Source organism: Amphiprion ocellaris, chromosome 12 (genome assembly GCF_022539595.1).
Source record: "Amphiprion ocellaris isolate individual 3 ecotype Okinawa chromosome 12, ASM2253959v1, whole genome shotgun sequence".
NCBI lineage: Eukaryota > Metazoa > Chordata > Actinopteri > Pomacentridae > Amphiprion > Amphiprion ocellaris.
This window is the reverse complement of record NC_072777.1, coordinates 1,447,712-1,465,396: the sequence shown is the minus strand read 5'-3', so window position 1 is coordinate 1,465,396 and position 17,685 is coordinate 1,447,712. Positions and strand designations below refer to the sequence as shown.

At 39.0% G+C, this 17,685-nt stretch overlaps 1 protein-coding gene across 1 annotated transcript in view; it reads left to right on the top strand.

Annotated features, from left to right (window-relative positions):
- The window catches only part of nbas (NBAS subunit of NRZ tethering complex), a 202,701-nt gene that overhangs the window by 171,295 nt on the left and 13,721 nt on the right, over positions 1 to 17,685 (top strand). Inside the window, exons 47-50 of the mRNA XM_055016167.1 lie at positions 1,150 to 1,213; positions 11,150 to 11,289; positions 15,561 to 15,702; positions 16,601 to 16,735. Of these exons, the coding sequence (XP_054872142.1) occupies positions 1,150 to 1,213; positions 11,150 to 11,289; positions 15,561 to 15,702; positions 16,601 to 16,735 (481 nt within the window). The remainder of the gene's footprint in view (positions 1 to 1,149; positions 1,214 to 11,149; positions 11,290 to 15,560; positions 15,703 to 16,600; positions 16,736 to 17,685) is intronic.

Sequence of the window (17,685 nt, the reverse complement as noted above, 5' to 3'; positions counted from 1 at the left end):
GCTCCACATCATGATGCTGCCACCACCGTGCTTCATATTATGATGCTGCCTCCACCATGCTTCACATCATGATGCTGCCACCTCCGTGCTTCATGTCATGATGCTGCCACCACCGTGCTTCACATCATGATGCTGCCGCCACCATACTTCACATCATGATGCTGCCACCACCGTGCTTCACGTCATGATGCTGCCGCCACCGTGCTTCACGTCATGATGCTGCCGCCACCGTGCTTCACGTCATGATGCTGCCGCCACCGTGCTTCACGTCATGATGCTGCCGCCACCGTGCTTCACGTCATGATGCTGCCGCCACCGTTCTTCACGTCATGATGCTGCCGCCACCGTGCTTCACGTCATGATGCTGCCGCCACCGTGCTTCACGTCATGATGCTGCCGCCACCGTGCTTCACGTCATGATGCTGCCACCACCGTGCTTCACGTCATGATGCTGCCACCACCGTACTTCACATCATGATGCTGCCGCCACCGTGCTTCACGTCATGATGCTGCCGCCACCGTGCTTCACGTCATGATGCTGCCGCCACCGTTCTTCACGTCATGATGCTGCCGCCACCGTGCTTCACGTCATGATGCTGCCGCCACCGTGCTTCACGTCATGATGCTGCCGCCACCGTGCTTCACGTCATGATGCTGCCCCCACCGTGCTTCACGTCATGATGCTGCCACCACCGTGCTTCACATCATGATGCTGCCACCACCGTACTTCACATCATGATGCTGCCACCACCGTGCTTCACATCATGATGCTGCCACCTCCATGCTTCACATCATGATGCTGCCACCACCATACTTCACATCATGATGCTGCCACCACCGTGCTTCACATCATGATGCTGCCACCACCGTGCTTCACGTCATTGATCTCTACTTCGAGCACCAGTGACTGGGTGAAAACTAAATTCAGTTGCTTATTTTCCACTTTGTATTTTTAATTTATTTACATTTCTTTGTAGAAATCTGTTTTCAGAGTCTTTTGTCGTAAATCCTTGTCAAAATTAAAACAACAACATTGTTAATATGTGTGATTTAAGCTCCAAATAGTCAAACTCAGCTGATACTTTATCTTAACTTGTATTAATATTAATTTACTCACACGTTTGCTTTTTCTGTCTCTTTGTCGTAAAGAAATAACCTTTGGTCCGTCGTCATTGGCGACATAAAGGCCAAACGTACAGAAACCAGAGACGTGGTGACATTTGAACGTCCTGCTGTTACGACGAATCACTCAAAATGAAGTCACTAAATCTATTCCTGGCTTCACCTCTCTGCTAAATGTCAGCGTCTGGGCCTCATTAATGCTCCTGTTAGGCTAACTAGCGGCTAGCAGACTAGCGGCTAGTGGCTGCTGTATGGGAATGCTAAGTCTCTCTGCCTCCACATCATCTCTGAATCTGTACGTCCGTCTTTATCCAGCTGATGTATCGTCTCCACACCCAGCCAGGCAGCGGCCGTGAATCACGCCGTGACCTTTTCCTCCGACACCGGCTGGCTTGACCCGGCCCGGACACCAAACGGCATCCATCACATTGGCTCTCATCCGTCTGGGAGTTTAACACAAACACAGAGGAGGAGGTTTAACAGCAGATCTTAGGGTTTAGTGATGAAAGAAGAAGAAAAAGAACAGACGGAGACAACAACCTGAGACGCTGAATTTAAATATGGTTTCAGCTTGATGCATTTTGCTCCAGTATTTCATAACAGCCTTAAAGAAGCTTTTTTAAGATGCAGATTCAACACTATAGATAATATAAAGAGCTTTTAACTCCTTTTTACTCACCGTGGTTCATTTTTCACATAAAATAAGTCAGAACAACCATGAAGACAGAGAGCAAACAATTATAAAATCTTTCTGGTTTTCTTGTGTCTCTGTGTGGTCACAAAGTGACCACACAGAGACACAAGATAACCACAAAAAGACACAAAATGACCACACACCGACACCAAATTACCACAAAAAGACATAAAATGACCACAAAAACACAGAAAATGACCATAAAAAGACACAAATGACATAAAATGACAACAAAATGATCACAAAAAGACACAATATCACCACAAAAAGACACAAAATGACCACAAAATGAGCACAGAGACACAAGATCACCACAAGAAGACACAAAATAACCACAAAATGATGACAAAAAAAACACAAAATGACAACAAAAAAACACAAAACCACCACAAAAGACACAAAATGACCACAAATACACACAAAATGACCACAAAATGCGCACAGACACAAGATCACTACAAGACACAAAATAACCACAAAATGACACAAAATGATGACAAAAAACACAAAATGACCACAACTAAACACAAAAAGACACAAAATGAGGCAAGCAAAGCGACAGAAAAGATCTCTGCATTTTTTTTTTTTTTTGTCTCTTTGCTGTCATTTTTCATCTGGTTGTGGTCGTATTGTGTCTTTTTGTGGTCATTTTCTGTCGCTTTGTGGTCATTTTGTGTCTTTTTGTGATCGTTTTGTATTGCTGTGGTCATTTGCATGTCTTTTATCCTTCTCTAGGTTTGTTTAGAATTATTTACTGGACAGACTTTAGCTTGAGAAGGTAAAACGATGTGAGACGACGGCTTGTAGCCTAACAGCTAGCTATAACCTGATTATAGCTGCTTTATTAAACTTTAATAACAAAACTTCTGCTTCTTCTGTTGTATTTTCAGCTGCAGCAGGTAAAACCCTGCCAGTTCGGATCCTTAATAACCAATAAAACAGCTGAAATCAGATCTTAGATTCGTCTCGTCTCCACATGAACACACCTCTGTACCTGAGCTAGCGGAGCGCTAATGGGCGATAAAGAGCTAATTAATAATAAGCTAAGTCAGCGTTATGTTTCTGCTCCTGCTCTGTCTTTCTACATGATTTAAACAGGTCCCAGGTGACGGTGAAGCCCAGATGCAGCTGTTTGCTCTGCAGCAGCTTATCAGACACCTGGGACAGCTTATTTACCTGAAACACACCTGAAAGGCTGCAGGCTGTTAGCCCGACTTGTCAACACAGCTCTGCTTTACAGCCACATTAGCAACGTTAGCAAAAATATTCACTGCTAATGAGTCACTGACATATCTGAGCCATAAATACGAAGCTCAGTTTAATGTACAGAGGTAAAAACACTCACCTGGAGGTAAAACACTCACCTGGAGCCTGTAGAACTCACTGATTAAAGGTTTAGTCTGATGTTTCCTTCAGCGAGGGGAGAGCTGATGCTGTCAGAAAAAGATTTAAGCTCAAAATTCCCTACAGTTTCATCCTCAGGCTGCTCTTTGTGGTTGTTTTGTGTATGTTTGTGGTCATTTCGTGTGTTTTTGTGGTTGTTTTGTGTCTCTTTGTGGTTGTTTTGTGTCTCTTTGTGGTTGTTTGATGTCCATTTTTGGCAGTGTTGGTTTTTGTGGTCCTTTTGTCTCTTCTCGTCATTGATTTGCGTCTCTTTCTGGTCACTTTGCATCTTTACAGTCAGTTTATGTTCATTTTTTGCTCATTTTACATCCCATATTTTATTAGTTTGTGTTTCTTTGTGATTGTTTTACATCTTTATCACCATTTTGCCTCCAATTGTGTCCTTTTGCTGTTCAGATATCTTGTTTTGAGTGATTTTCTGGTCTTTTTACATTCTTTTGTGGCCTTTTTGTGCATTTTTGCTGTTATTTAGCATCTCTTTCTGTCAATTTTCTTCTCTTTCTGGTCATTTTCTGTGTCTTTGGCATTTATTTTGCATCTCTTTGTATTTGGTTCGGTCTGTAGAAGGGTAGATTTTTAGTTTTTATGCGCCATTTAAGCATAAAATTGCAGATTTGTGGCTAAAATGTAAAGCGAGTGGGGTGTAAATATGCACAGTCTGACCTTTCCGTCTCCAGCACATTGTGTTGGTGTGTTTGAAGTGTGTGCGTTAATTTGGCGGCGTGTCAGTGAGTCTATATGCATCATCCCCTCCAGCTGCTGTATGTTTAAATATTTAGGCCGACGTTTGAAGTGTCGACATGAAAGAAGACAAAAAAACAACAACCTGCACGCCGACGACGACACGCTTTTTGCTTGTTGTTTGATTTGACAGAAAACACAAACAGGAAGTGGAGTTGGTTTGTTCCTGCTGACAGAAATGTGTGTTTTGCTGCCGCTGATCGCTGCCATTAGGTCCCCAAGGTACACAGCTACACACAGACACACAAACATCAACATCAGTGTAAGCTGTGATCCAACACAACGACCACTGAGGAATGTATAAATATCCCACGGTGAAGGCTCTGTTTGTGGCCGTCTGTGTCTACTGTGGGCAGTTTTGTGTGTCTGTATGGCTGTTTTGTGGTTGTTTTGTGCCATTTGTGTCTCTTTTTGTGCGTTCTCTGGTCATTCTTTGTCCCTTTATGGCCATTTTGTGTGTCAACTTGCATCCACTTTTGCCCATTTGCATCCCCTTTTTATCAGTTTGTGTTCCTGTTGCATCTCTTTGAACTCTTTTTTGCCCATTTTGCATCAGTTTTTAATCATTTTGGTCTCCTTGGGTTGCTCCTGCTTCTCTTTTTACTCTTTTTGCCCATTTTGCATGTCTTTTTTATCGGTTTGGTCTCCTTGGGTTCCTCTCGCGTGTCTTTTTTATCGGTTTGGTCTCCTTGGGTTGCTCTTGCGTCTCTTTTTACTCTTTTTTTGCCTATTTTGCGTGTGTTTTTTATCGGTTTGGTCTCCTTGGGTTGCTCTCGCGTGTCTTTTTTATCGGTTTGGTCTCCTTGGGTTGCTCTCGCGTGTCTTTTTTATCGGTTTGGTCTCCTTGGGTTGCTCTTGCGTCTCTTTTTACTCTTTTTTTGCCTATTTTGCATGTGTTTTTTATCGGTTTGGTCTCCTTGGGTTGCTCTTGCGTCTCTTTTTACTCTTTTTTTGCCTATTTTGCGTGTGTTTTTTATCGGTTTGGTCTCCTTGGGTTGCTCTTGCGTCTCTTTTTACTCTTTTTTTGCCTATTTTGCATGTGTTTTTTATCGGTTTGGTCTCCTTGGGTTGCTCTTGCGTCTCTTTTTACTCTTTTTTTGCCTATTTTGCGTGTGTTTTTTATCGGTTTGGTCTCCTTGGGTTGCTCTCGCGTGTCCTCGCAATTGTTTCAAGAAGGATTTGTGTCTGGATGCAGAGTTATAAAGTTGAGGAGAGCTTGTGGAGCCGTCGGGGATTACAGATGTGCAGAGGTGAAGGCCATGCGGAGTTTAGAAGAATCTGGACGGAGAAGGTCTGTGTGATGAAAGTGAATGAGGCTTATCTGGAGGGAGATGGAACCGATAGAACCGATGGAACAGAGAGAACCGAGAGATAAATAATGAATGTGACGGGTTCAGACTCATCCACCAGATCAGAGGTCAGCTGGAGACGCTGGAACTCCTCCTGGTCTGGAAGCTTTTATTCGTCCTCTCAGCTCCTCCAGGAAACTTTATGTTCTGGTTTCAGCCGGAGAGGAGCTGATGGTGAAGAGAGATAAAAACCAAACAGGAGGATCTGAGGGGAAGAGTTAGAGGAGCTCCGTTAGAAAGACAAGAAGCAACATTAGCAACCAATGGAGTGAACTGAAGAAAACGTTTTACACAAAACAACACAAACGTGACTAAAAATAACAAAAGCAAATGAGAAAATGACACAAACAATGACTGAAGGACATAAAGGAGACACAAAATCGATGCATACAAGGTCCAAAACAATATATATAAATATGATTAAAAGTAACCAAAACCTGACACAAAACCACACAAATGTGACTAAAAATAACAAAAACGTGACACAAAACCACACAAACGTGACTAAAAATAATCAAAAACTGACACAAAACCTGACACAAAACCACACAAACGCGACTAAAAATGACAAAAGCAAGACCAAAACAACAAAACAAGACACAAACAAGACACAAAATGACAAAAATAAGACTCAAAACAACAAAAAACAGACACAAAGCAACACTGACGAGACACAAAAGAAAAATGAGACCAAAAGAGAAAACAGCGAACAAGATCCAAAACAACACAATCGTGACTAAAAACAAGAAAAACGAGACACATCATTAAACAAGAGACACAAAACAACAAAAATAAGACTCAAAACAAGGACACAAACTTGACTAAAAATAACAAAAAGCAGACACAAAACGACACAAACACAAAATAAAGAAGATACAAAATGACACAAACACAACTCAAAACAACAAAAACAAGACACTAAATGACAAAAATTAGACTCAAAATTACAAAAACTAGACAAAACGAGAAAACACGCAAACACAAAATGATTCAAAACGATGATTTTACTTCTTTTTCTGGTGATTTCACGTCTTTTTGAGGTTATTTAAATGTTATTTGTGGTAATTTTGAGTCATTTTGTGGTCTTATTTAATCTTTTTTTATGGAGGTTTTGTGCGTTTTTGAAGTGATTTTGAAGCTTTTTCTGGTTCTGTCATGTTAATCGAGTCAGTTTGAGTCATTTTAGATGCCTTTAGGTAAAGAATCAGCTACTCTGAGGTCAATCAGTCCAATTTATGGAGCAAAATGACTCATTTTAACTTTTATTCTGGTGGAAATTAAAGCAGAAATCTGCCTTTTTCCTCATCAGTGTCTGTTGGTTTGTTGTGTGTCTGTTGTGTGCCTATTGTGTGTTTTCTGTGATTCCCTTCTAATAAACTCCTGAACCTCTGCAGTCTTTCTTCCCTTTCGTTCCTTCGTCCAATGGGACGTTAGCAGCTCATGAATATTAATGAGCTGATTCTGAGCGCGCTCAGTAGAGCTGTGTGCCGCCCCACCAGGTCAAGGACTGAGATAATTACCGTCAGCACTCTCTGTTGATAGGGGCAGAAGTTCAGAAACCCAGCCTCTGATTGGACGAACCCAGGCTCCTGAATGGACAAACTGAGCCTTCTGATTGGCTGCTGAGCTGCATCACAATCAGGTGTTTTTAAGTCGATTAAAAAGGTTTTTTTCACAACATTTGTGGGGATTTCGAGTCATTTAGTGTCTTTTTATGGTGATTCTGCACCTTTTCCCAGTGATTTCACGTCTTTTTGAGGTTAATTTCTGTCGTTTGTGGAAATTTTTAGTCATTTTGTGGTGATTTTGCACCTTTTTCTGGTGATTTCATGTCTTTTTGAAGATATTTCCTGTTATTTGTGGCAATGTTGAGTCATTTTGTAGTGACTGAGTCTTTGTTATGGTGATTTTGCCTCATTTTTAAGTGGTTTTGTTCCTATTTGTGGTGATTTAATGTCTGGAGGCTGTTTTTTTTAGACTCCTGCTAGTTTCGAAATCTGCTTCCAGCTCTGTTAGCTGATGGAGTGAAAACCTTTCAAACGAAGCTCATCAGTCAGATTAAACGTGGTGAAGTCGTGTGAAGGGAGAGCGATTCAAACTCATGAAGCGCTTCCTCAAGTCGCCGCTAATTACTCCAGACTGGTAATTAAAGGAAATGTGTGTAATTATTAGTTTGTGAGGCGCCTCGGGCTGCTGCCGGATCCAAACCTTTTGTTCTGAATCATTCAGAAGATTAAACCGTCTGATGGGATGCCGACTGGAGAACAAACACGTTGTTTCAGTCTGAATGTGGAAACTTTTCTCATTTAGAGGCTCGATTTATGAAGCTGCAGTTTGTTAATGAGCTGACTGGAAGGAACTGTTTTATTAATTAGTTCATGTTGAGACCAAGAACTTGTTTTTATCACACTGTCACATTTAAATCATCAAAATTGTTGAAAAGTTGTTTTAAAAATTGCTCAAAACGACAAAAATTGCACAAAATGGCACAAAATTTGCCCAAAAGACACAAAAAATTGTCTAAAAATTACCCAAAATGGCACAAAAATGACACAAATGTTGTCCAAAATAAGACAAAAAGTGCCCAGAATGACACAAAAATTGTCCAAAATGACACAAAAATTACATAAAATGACACAAAAATGACACAAATATTGCCAAGAATAATGCAAAGATTGCTCAAAATGACAAAAAACATTGCACAAAATGACACAACAAATGTCCAAAATGACACAAAAACTGTCTATGACAAGTGTCTACAGTGACACACAATTGCCCAAAGTGAGAAGAAATTGCCCAAACTTATACAGAAATTGTCTAAAATAAGATAAAAATTGTGTAAAATTACATAAAACTTTTCCAAAATGACAGAAATACCGTCCAAAATGATGCAAAAATCATCCAAAATGACACAACAATTGCACAAACGGGCAAAAAAATCGACCAAAATGACACAAAAATCGTCCAAATTGGCACAGAAGTTTTCCAAAATGAGACAAAAAGTGCTTAAAATGTCTACAAAAAGACACAAAATGACCACAAATACACACAAAAATAGGCAAAAAACAACACAGAGACACAAAATGATATAAATAACAACACAAAGACACAAAATGACCACAAAAAGACACAAAACAATCACAAAGAGACTTAAATCTAATATCTATTAACAGATAAACACACGTGTTTTTCCGACTGTAGAGGTTTTCCACATTTAAAGGTTTATTAGCGTGTTTTTCTGTGCGATCCGAGCATTCAGACGGAATGTGAAGGTCGTGCATCCCATGGATTCCCCCCCGATGAAGAACAAATGTGACCAGGTGTTGGTGTTCATGTTTAATGCAGTAACCGTGGCGACCGCTTTACACTCTGATGAATACTCGAGCTCCAGATCTGCACTCGGAGCTTTTTACGACTAGTTAACATTCCATTTGTGTTTCCCGGACGACCTCCATTTCCAGGAGGTCCTGAGCTCCATCATCATCATCATCATCATCATCATCATCTTCTGCTTCCCTCCAGACACACACCAGAGCTTTATTCATCTGAGCGTCTTCTTCCACACAAACACAAACACGCAGTCGCTCCATTATTCCAGCGACTAATAAAGACGCTAATGGATCAACAGACGGAGAACAAACACTGGGAGAGGAACTACAGTAACACAACCTGATGGAAACACTAACACCGCTCTGACAGGAAGGACTCACAACATACAGGCGACAAAAACAAGAACACAACCACCACAAAGAGATTTAAAATGACCACAAAGAAACACAAAATGACCACAAAGAGATTTAAAATGATCACAAAGAGACACAAAATGACCACAAAGAGATTTAAAATGATCACAAAGAGACACAAAACTAACAAAAAGAGACACAAATGGCACAATATAACCACAAAACAACCACAAAAAGATACAAAATTAACAAAGGTACACAAAATGACAAAACTATGACAAAGAGACACAAAATTACATCAAAAACTCAAACACTAGACCACCTAGAGACATAAAACGACTACAAAAAGGCACAAAACCACCACAAAAACACTCAAAATGACACAAAATGAACAAGAAGAGACACAAATGGCACAAAACAACCACAACCAGACACAAAACCACCACAAAAAGATTTAAAGTGACACCAAAAAGACACAAAACAACCGCAGAGACACAGAATGTCTACAAAGACACACAATTACATCAAAAACAACCACAGAGACACTCAAATTGACTCAAAATGTCCACAAAAAGACATAAAATGACATTTTAAAAAAAAGAGACAAAATGACCACAAAGAGATAGAAAAGATCTCTTTGTGATTATTTTTTGTCTCTTTGCCGTCATTTTTCATCTGGTTGTGGTTGTTTTGTGTCTTTTTTTGGTTGTTGTGTGTCTCCGGGTTGTCATTTTGTCATTTTTTGTCTCTTTGTGGTCCTTTATTTTATAATTTTGTGGTAATTTTGTTTCTCATTGTGGTCATTTTATAAAGTTGTTGTTTTGAGTCTGATCATTCTGAGGCTCGTCGTGGTCATTTATCCGGTCATTTTGAGCCTCTTTCTGGTCTTTTTTTTATGTCTTTGATGTCTCTTTGTGTATATCTTTGTGCCGTACGTTCCATTATTGCAGCACAGCTTCATTATTATTGCAGACATAAACATAAGAACAGCAGGAAAACATGAAGTCTAGATGTTTTCCTGCTGTGCTCATGTTTATATCTGTATTTTACATGTTATCTGTTGTTTACATGTTATCTGTCGTTTACATGTTATCTGTCGTTTACATGTTATCTATCCTCTACACATGTGCTTCCCGTGTTCGGAGCTTCATTTTGATTAAACCCGACCAGACTTTCCCTCCGGTTTAATGTCTCTGTGCAGCAGCTCGAGGTTTTCCCCTCAGAAATCAGACGCTCTCTCAGCTGTTAAATCACACCAGAAGCCAACCTTTGAGAGGAAAATTAATTACTTTCTTCCACATTAACCCTCCTTCCTTCCTTTTCCCCCCTCCGTCTTTTCTCTACGAATACGTTTAGCCACAGGTGACAGGTTTTTTTATTTCAGAATAACAATGAAGCCTCGTTCCTTCAACCAGAGCGGCGTTTGAAGCTTTGAAGGCTTCGATTGAAGTCCAGATCCGCTGATTGTTCAGTTTGGCAGCTCTCCGCTGTAATCATCGGGTTGTCACGTTCACTGAGCTTCATTTAGATCAGTGGAGATCAACTTCTACGCAGACGATGCTGCCGTTTACTCGTATATTTACATGCCCTTGTTACCCCCTACATGCCCTTATTACCCTTATTATTATTATTGTTTCATTTAGATCAGTGGAGATCAACTTCTACGCAGACGATGACAGACACAAAACGACCCACTAACCTTAATTTCATATCTATAATAGTCTTTAATAATAATTTTGTGTCTCTTTGTGTGTCCCTGTTGTTCTTTTGTTTGCCTTCATGTTGCCCCCTACATGCCCTTATGACCCCCTACATGCCTTTATTACCCCCTACATGCCCTTATTTCCCTTATTATTATTACTGACTTGATTTGAGATCAGTGGAAGCTCCAGAGATGAACTTCTATGCAGACGATGCTGCCGTTTATTCATATATTTACATGCCCTTTTGACCCCCTACATGTCTTTATTACCCCCCTACATGCCCTTATGACCCCCTACATGCCCTTATTGCCCTTATTATTATTACTGAGCTTCATTTAAGATCAGCTCCAGAGATGAACTTGTACGCAGACGATGCTGCCGTTTTTCTGTATAATCACCTGCAGTTTTCTCACCTCCTGCTTCCTGTTTTCCTGTTATGTTGTTTTTCTTCAGGTGCAGATCGAGGACGTGGAGAACGAAGACAAACGCTACGATCTTTTCCAGGAGCTGCTGGAGGCGGCGAAGAAGTGGGAGGAGTTCCAGCTGCTGATGCTCCTCCTACAGGCATGGCCGCCGATGATGAAACAGGAAGTGTAAGAAAAACTCCTTTTTTTTCAAGCTAGTCTGTCAAAATCTGCAACGATAAATCAATTGTTTGTCTTATTTGTGATTTTTGTGTTTTTATGATGAGTTTGTGTCTTTTTGCAGTGATTCTTCAGCTTTTCATGGTGGTTTGGCATGTTTTTGTTATGATTTTGTGTCTCTTTGTGTGCTGTTTTTGCATCTGTTGTGGTGAGATTTCTTCTTTTAGCAGAGATTTTACAGCTTTTTGAGGTTGTTTCACATCATTTGTGGCAATTTTTTGTCATTTTGTGCTGATTTTGTCATATTTATGGTGAATATCCACAGTATGAAGGTAAAACTCTCCATTGCTCCATTAAATATATGTACTGTATTTATTGGGAGTTTTTTGTAGTTTCTTTGCGCGTACCAACAATATTGTTGAGGTAGTTCAGACCCTGTCCTGGTTTTTAATGTCTTTTTGTGATGAGTTTTTGTCTTTTTGCAGCTTTTTGAGGTAATTTTTCAACATTTGAGGCAATTTTAAGTCTTTTTGTGCTGATTTTTGTCTTATTTACGGTAATTTTCTGTCTTTTTGCAGCAATTCTGCAGCTTTTCGTGGTGATTTTGTTTCTATTTGAGGTTATTTTAAGTCATTTGTAGCAATTTTGAGTCCCTTGAGGTGATTTTGTGTCTTTTATGATGAATTTGTGTCTTTTTTAAGTGATTTTTCACCTTTTCATGGTGGTTTTGCATGTTTTTGTCATGATTTTGTGCCTTTTTGTGTGGTGTTTTCGCATGTTGTGATGAGATTTCATCTTTTTGCAGCGATTCTGCAACTTTTCGTGGTGATTTCGTTTCTGTTTGAGCTTATTTCAGATTATTTGTGTCAATTTTGAGTCTCTTGAGGTGATTTTTTGTGTTTTTATGATGAGGTTGTCTTTTTGCAGCGATTTTGCAGCTTCTCATGGTGATTTTGCAGCTTTTTGAGCTGCAGATAAAGAACCAGATGGAGGTTCTGGTTGTTTTTTATGGTCGGTTGCTTCTAAATTTCTCTCTGAATTTCTTCTCAGGCTGCTGTGATTCCTGTTTATTTTCTGATTTGTGTACTTTAGTGTTTCGATCAGTACACGGAGCAGAAGTTTAACCTCCAGACGAAGCTGCTGACGACGGGTTTAAACCCTCGTCTGACTCAGCGCTTCGTCTGGATTTGTTGGAAGCTGCTCTGGGATGCATGTAAAGCACCTCCGTCGTCACGGCGACGCCTCACATCTCCTTCTCCTCCATCTAACGGCCGCTTTAGATTCGGAGAATTTCTCAGCTTGTGTCCTTCGTCACATGAAGCAGATCAGATTCAAATTAATATTTAATGTGCGACTCGTCACGTTAATCACAGCTGATTTATGGAGAGAGAGCAGATCCGTTCTGGGCTCTTTTGACCACTGAAATTTTAACTGAAATTAACAAGAACTTACTGGTAATTTACAGAGTTTAGCTGCTTTCTTAAGTTACAGGTAATATCTAGTAAAAATAGGAGAAAAAAGACTTTATTTTATCGATTATTGGAGAGAAAATCTGCATATTCAGGATTTAAAGTCTGTTATTTTTCCTGTTTTGTTAAGTTATAGGTAATATTTAGTAAAAATAAGAGAAATAAATTTCTTAATTTATATGCTAACCCTTAGTAAAAAATAAAAGAAAAAATAAAAATTTACATGCTAGCCCTTAAAAAAAGCTTGTTTTACAGATTATTTGAAATAAAATGTGCATATTAAGGATTTAAAAGTCTGTCATTTTACACATTTCCCTTGTTTTGTTAGTTTACAGATAAGATTTAGTCAAAATAAGTGGAAAAAAAAAACATTGTTTTACAAATTATTTGAAATGAAATCTGCATATTAAGGATTTAAAAGTCAGTTATTTTACAAATTTTGCCTGCTTTGGTAAGTTACAGGCAATATTTAGTCAAAATAAGTGAAAAGAACCCATTATTTTACAGATATTTTCCATTATTTGAAAGAAAATGTGCATATTAAGGATTGGAAAGTCATAATATTTTACAAATTTTGCCTGTTTGTTAAGTTACAGGTAATAGTTATTAAAATAAGAGAAGAAAAATACAAATGAACATGCTAACCATTAAACAAAAGCATTATTTTACAGAAATTTGACATTATTTAAAATAAAATGTGCATATTAAGGATTTAAAAGTCAGTTATTTTACACATTTTCCTTGTTTTGTTACATTACAGATAATAGTAAAAATAAGAGAAAACAGTATTAATTTGCATGCTAACGGTTAAAAAAACTGGTCAAAAAATCCATTAAAAAAATCTGTATTTCTACAAATGCTTTTACAACATGTGACTGTAAAATTTCTCTGTATTTAAATCAGCTAAAAATATTATTTTTACAGCTATTTCCTGTTATTTGAAAGAAAAAAATTCTGTATATTGAGGATTTAAAAAATAGTGAATAACTTTTTGCAGTAAAATCATGAAAGTATTGATTAACACATTAACCATTAAAAGACTTTGATTGAAAGAGAAATCACATATTATTGAAAAATCATAAATAATTATAATCACGGCCGTTATTTCACAGATTTGTTCAATTTCAGGAAAACCAAGTAATAATTTACAATTTATCTATTAAAAAAATAGGCATAAACTAATAAATAATGTCAAAAATTGTGTTTTTTTTTCCATTTTGTTGTCGCTGATCTGAATAATTTTGCTTTTTTTCTTTGATTTTTAGGTTTTATGTGTTTAAATTCAATCTGCATCACTTTGTGTTTTTTTGTGACTTTCTGGTATTTTTGTGCCTCTTTATCGTTGTTTCTCTCTCCTTGTTATCAGTTTGTGTTGATTTTGTGTCGTTTTCTGGTATTTTTTTGTGTCTTTATGGTTATTTTTCTCTCCTTATCATTAATTTGGGTTGATTTTGTGTCGTTTTCTGGTATTTTTTTTATGTCTTTATAGTTGTTTTTCTCTCCTTGTCATCAGTTCGTGTCTGCTGGTTTTAGTTTTGAGAACTTTTGCGTGTTTTTGTGTCGTTTTGAAGCAGTGAATTAATCCAGGAGGTGTGTTTTGCTGTAAGGCTTTCCTCTTGAGCGGAGATGGATGAGAGAATCTACCGGATGCAGCAGAACATCTGAACACTCTCCGTCAGCGCTGATAGAAAACGAGGCCACTGGGGCTGAAAAAAGTCCTAAAACTGGAGATTAAAAGTTCGTTTGTGACTCTGGAAGCTGCAGCTGCTCTCAGTTTGGACCCTTCTTTTGTTCCTTAAAAACCTCTTTTTCTTGCCGTGTTTTCATTTTGTCTTCAACTAAAAACATAAAACCGTGATGTTCAGATTTGTTTTTGCAGCTTAAACACATTTAAATTCATCTTTCACTAATTATGACCTCAGTAATAAAAGTTATCAACTAAAACAAATCGTTCCTTCAGGGTCCATCCATAAACTCAGATCTAATTAACAGATAACGAGATGTTCTGAAGGTCGAACGGCTTCAGCTTCACTTTTATTCTTCTGATTTATTATTCATTAAGGTGCAGAAATCTGAATTCAAATACAGAGACTTTACACCATGGATGTTGGTCACAGATGAGTCACTCATGGCTTCACATTTGCACCAAAAAACACATTTCTTTTGTTTTTAACAGAATTTTGTTTGAGTAAATGAATTATTTTTGGTGAATTTTATTAATTATTCATATGTGGCTGTTTTATTCATTAAGATGCAGGTACAGAAATCTCAGTTCTAACAAAATTTCTGTAATTTTACACGCAGAATATTGTTTTTTATTTATTTACTTTTTGTCACGGCTGAGTTATTGATGGCTTCATGTTTGCACCAAAAAAACGTAGAATTTTGTGTTTTTGACAGAATCTGGTTTGACAAATGACCTATTTTTCGGTGAATTTTATTCATTAATTTGCCGTAACTTGGGATTCAACCTGCAGACAGATGAATGTAAAAACCGCAGCGATTTTTTATTTATTTATTTTTAACATGTTGAATATTGTTTGTTTATTTATTGTTGGTCACCTCTCTGGTTCTGCTTCCTGAACGTTTCTTTTTAGTTTCTTCGTAGTTTCCTGAACGTCTTTTTGAATTTGTTTGTAGTTTCCTGAACTTTTTTTTGAATTTGTTCGTAGTTTCCTGAACTTTTTTTTGAATTTGTTCGTAGTTTCCTGAAAGTTTTTTTTGAATTTGTTCGTAGTTTCCTGAAAGTTTTTTTTGAATTTGTTCGTAGTTTCCTGAACGTTTCTTTGTAATTCCCCATCTGGCCTGCAGGGCGGCATCGGACCAGAACCCCTGGGTGCTGCTGACCTCGGCCCTGCTGATTCGCTGCCGGGACTCGGAGGTGGATCTGGGTCAGCAGGTGGTTGCCATGGTGAGGAGCCTCTACAGCACCAAGCACAAGCTACCTGCTCAGGTAAACACTAAGAATACCTGCTTCTGATTGGTTTAAACTGGAGTCTGGACCAATCCTCTACCAGCTGCAGTTTCTGAGTGTTAAAAAGTGATGAATACTGGTTTACAGTCAGCCATTAGCCATGTAGCCCCCGTTAGCATCAGCTGCAGCCATTAGCCATCTAGCCCCCGTTAGCATCAGCCGCAGCCATTAGCCTTGTAGCCCCTGTTAGCATGTTAGCATCAGCAGCAGCTGTTAGCCATGTAGCCCCCATTAGTGTGTTAGCATCAGCTGCAGCTATTAGCGTGTTAGCATCAGCTGATCTCTGGATCCTTCACCCCTCGCTGAGCTCTGACATGATTCTAGTTTATTCAGCCGCTCAGACTCCAGCAGCTTTAATCTAAAACCAGCAGTGTGAAGCTCAGATCGCTCTGAGATATTCACACGTTAGCGTGTTAAAGTATCACATGTCAGCCAGACGGAATTATTGTATGTATAAATACACAGTACAGCGATGTACGGAATATCTATACACACATTTATTTATACATATATATTTAAAGATATATATATATATATATATATATTTCGATACACATTAACTTTCACTGGTACGTTCTTTCATCCATCAATCCAATCTATCACTCTATTCTACTACATTCATTTATTCATTCATTCTTTCATTCATTAATTCATCCATCTATTCTTACCTTCGTTCATTCGTTCATTAATCAATCCAGTCATTCTTTCTTTCTTCTATCCATACCTCTCTCCTCTTTCATTCATCCAAGCATCCATCCATCTCTCCCCTCTCCTCCTTTCATCCCTCGTCTCTCCTCATTTCATTCGTTCATCCTCTCCTCCCCCCTTCTCTATTCATTCATCCTCTCCTCTATTAAGTCTCCTCCTCTCTCCTCAGTGTGTCGGCCACATCTCCTCCCTGCTGCTCCACAATCAGCCGATACTTCAACTTCCTGCCCTGAAGCTCATGTCAGAGAGCGGCGATGAGAAGCTGCTGGAGCTGACACTGGATCAGATCAACAACATGAGTCCAGTAAGTTAGAACCTGTAGCTGACCCTGGATCAGATTAACAACATGAGTCCAGTAAGTTAGAACCTGTAGCTGACCCTGGATCAGATCAACAACATGAGTCCAGCTAGTTAGAACCTGTAGCTGATCCTGGATCAGATCAACAACATGAGTCCAGTAAGTTAGAACCTGTAGCTGACCCTGGATCAGATTAACAACATGAGTCCAGTTAGTTAGAACCTGTAGCTGACCCTGGATCAGATCAACAACATGAGTCCAGTAAGTTACAACCTGTAGCTGACCCTGGATCAGATCAACAACATGAGTCCAGTAAGTTAGAACCTGTAGCTGACCCTGGATCAGATTAACAACATGAGTCCAGTTAGTTAGAACCTGTAGCTGACCCTGGATCAGATCAACAACATGAGTCCAGTTAGTTAGAACCTGTAGCTGACCCTGGATCAGATTAACAACATGAGTCCAGTTAGTTAGAACCTGTAGCTGACCCTGGATCAGATCAACAACATGAGTCCAGTTAGTTAGAACCTGTAGCTGACCCTGGATCAGATCAACAACATGAGTCCAGTAAGTTAGAACCTGTAGCTGACCCTGGATCAGATTAACAACATGAGTCCAGTAAGTTAGAACCTGTAGCTGACCCTGGATCAGATCAACAACATGAGTCCAGTTAGTTAGAACCTGTAGCTGACCCTGGATCAGATTAACAACATGAGTCCAGTTAGTTAGAACCTGTAGCTGACCCTGGATCAGATTAACAACATGAGTCCAGTTAGTTAGAACCTGTAGCTGACCCTGGATCAGATTAACAACATGAGTCCAGTAAGTTAGAACCTGTAGCTGACCCTAGATCAGATCAACAACATGAGTCCAGTTAGTTAGAACCTGTAGCTGACCCTGGATCAGATCAACAACATGAGTCCAGTAAGTTAGAACCTGTAGCTGACCCTGGATCA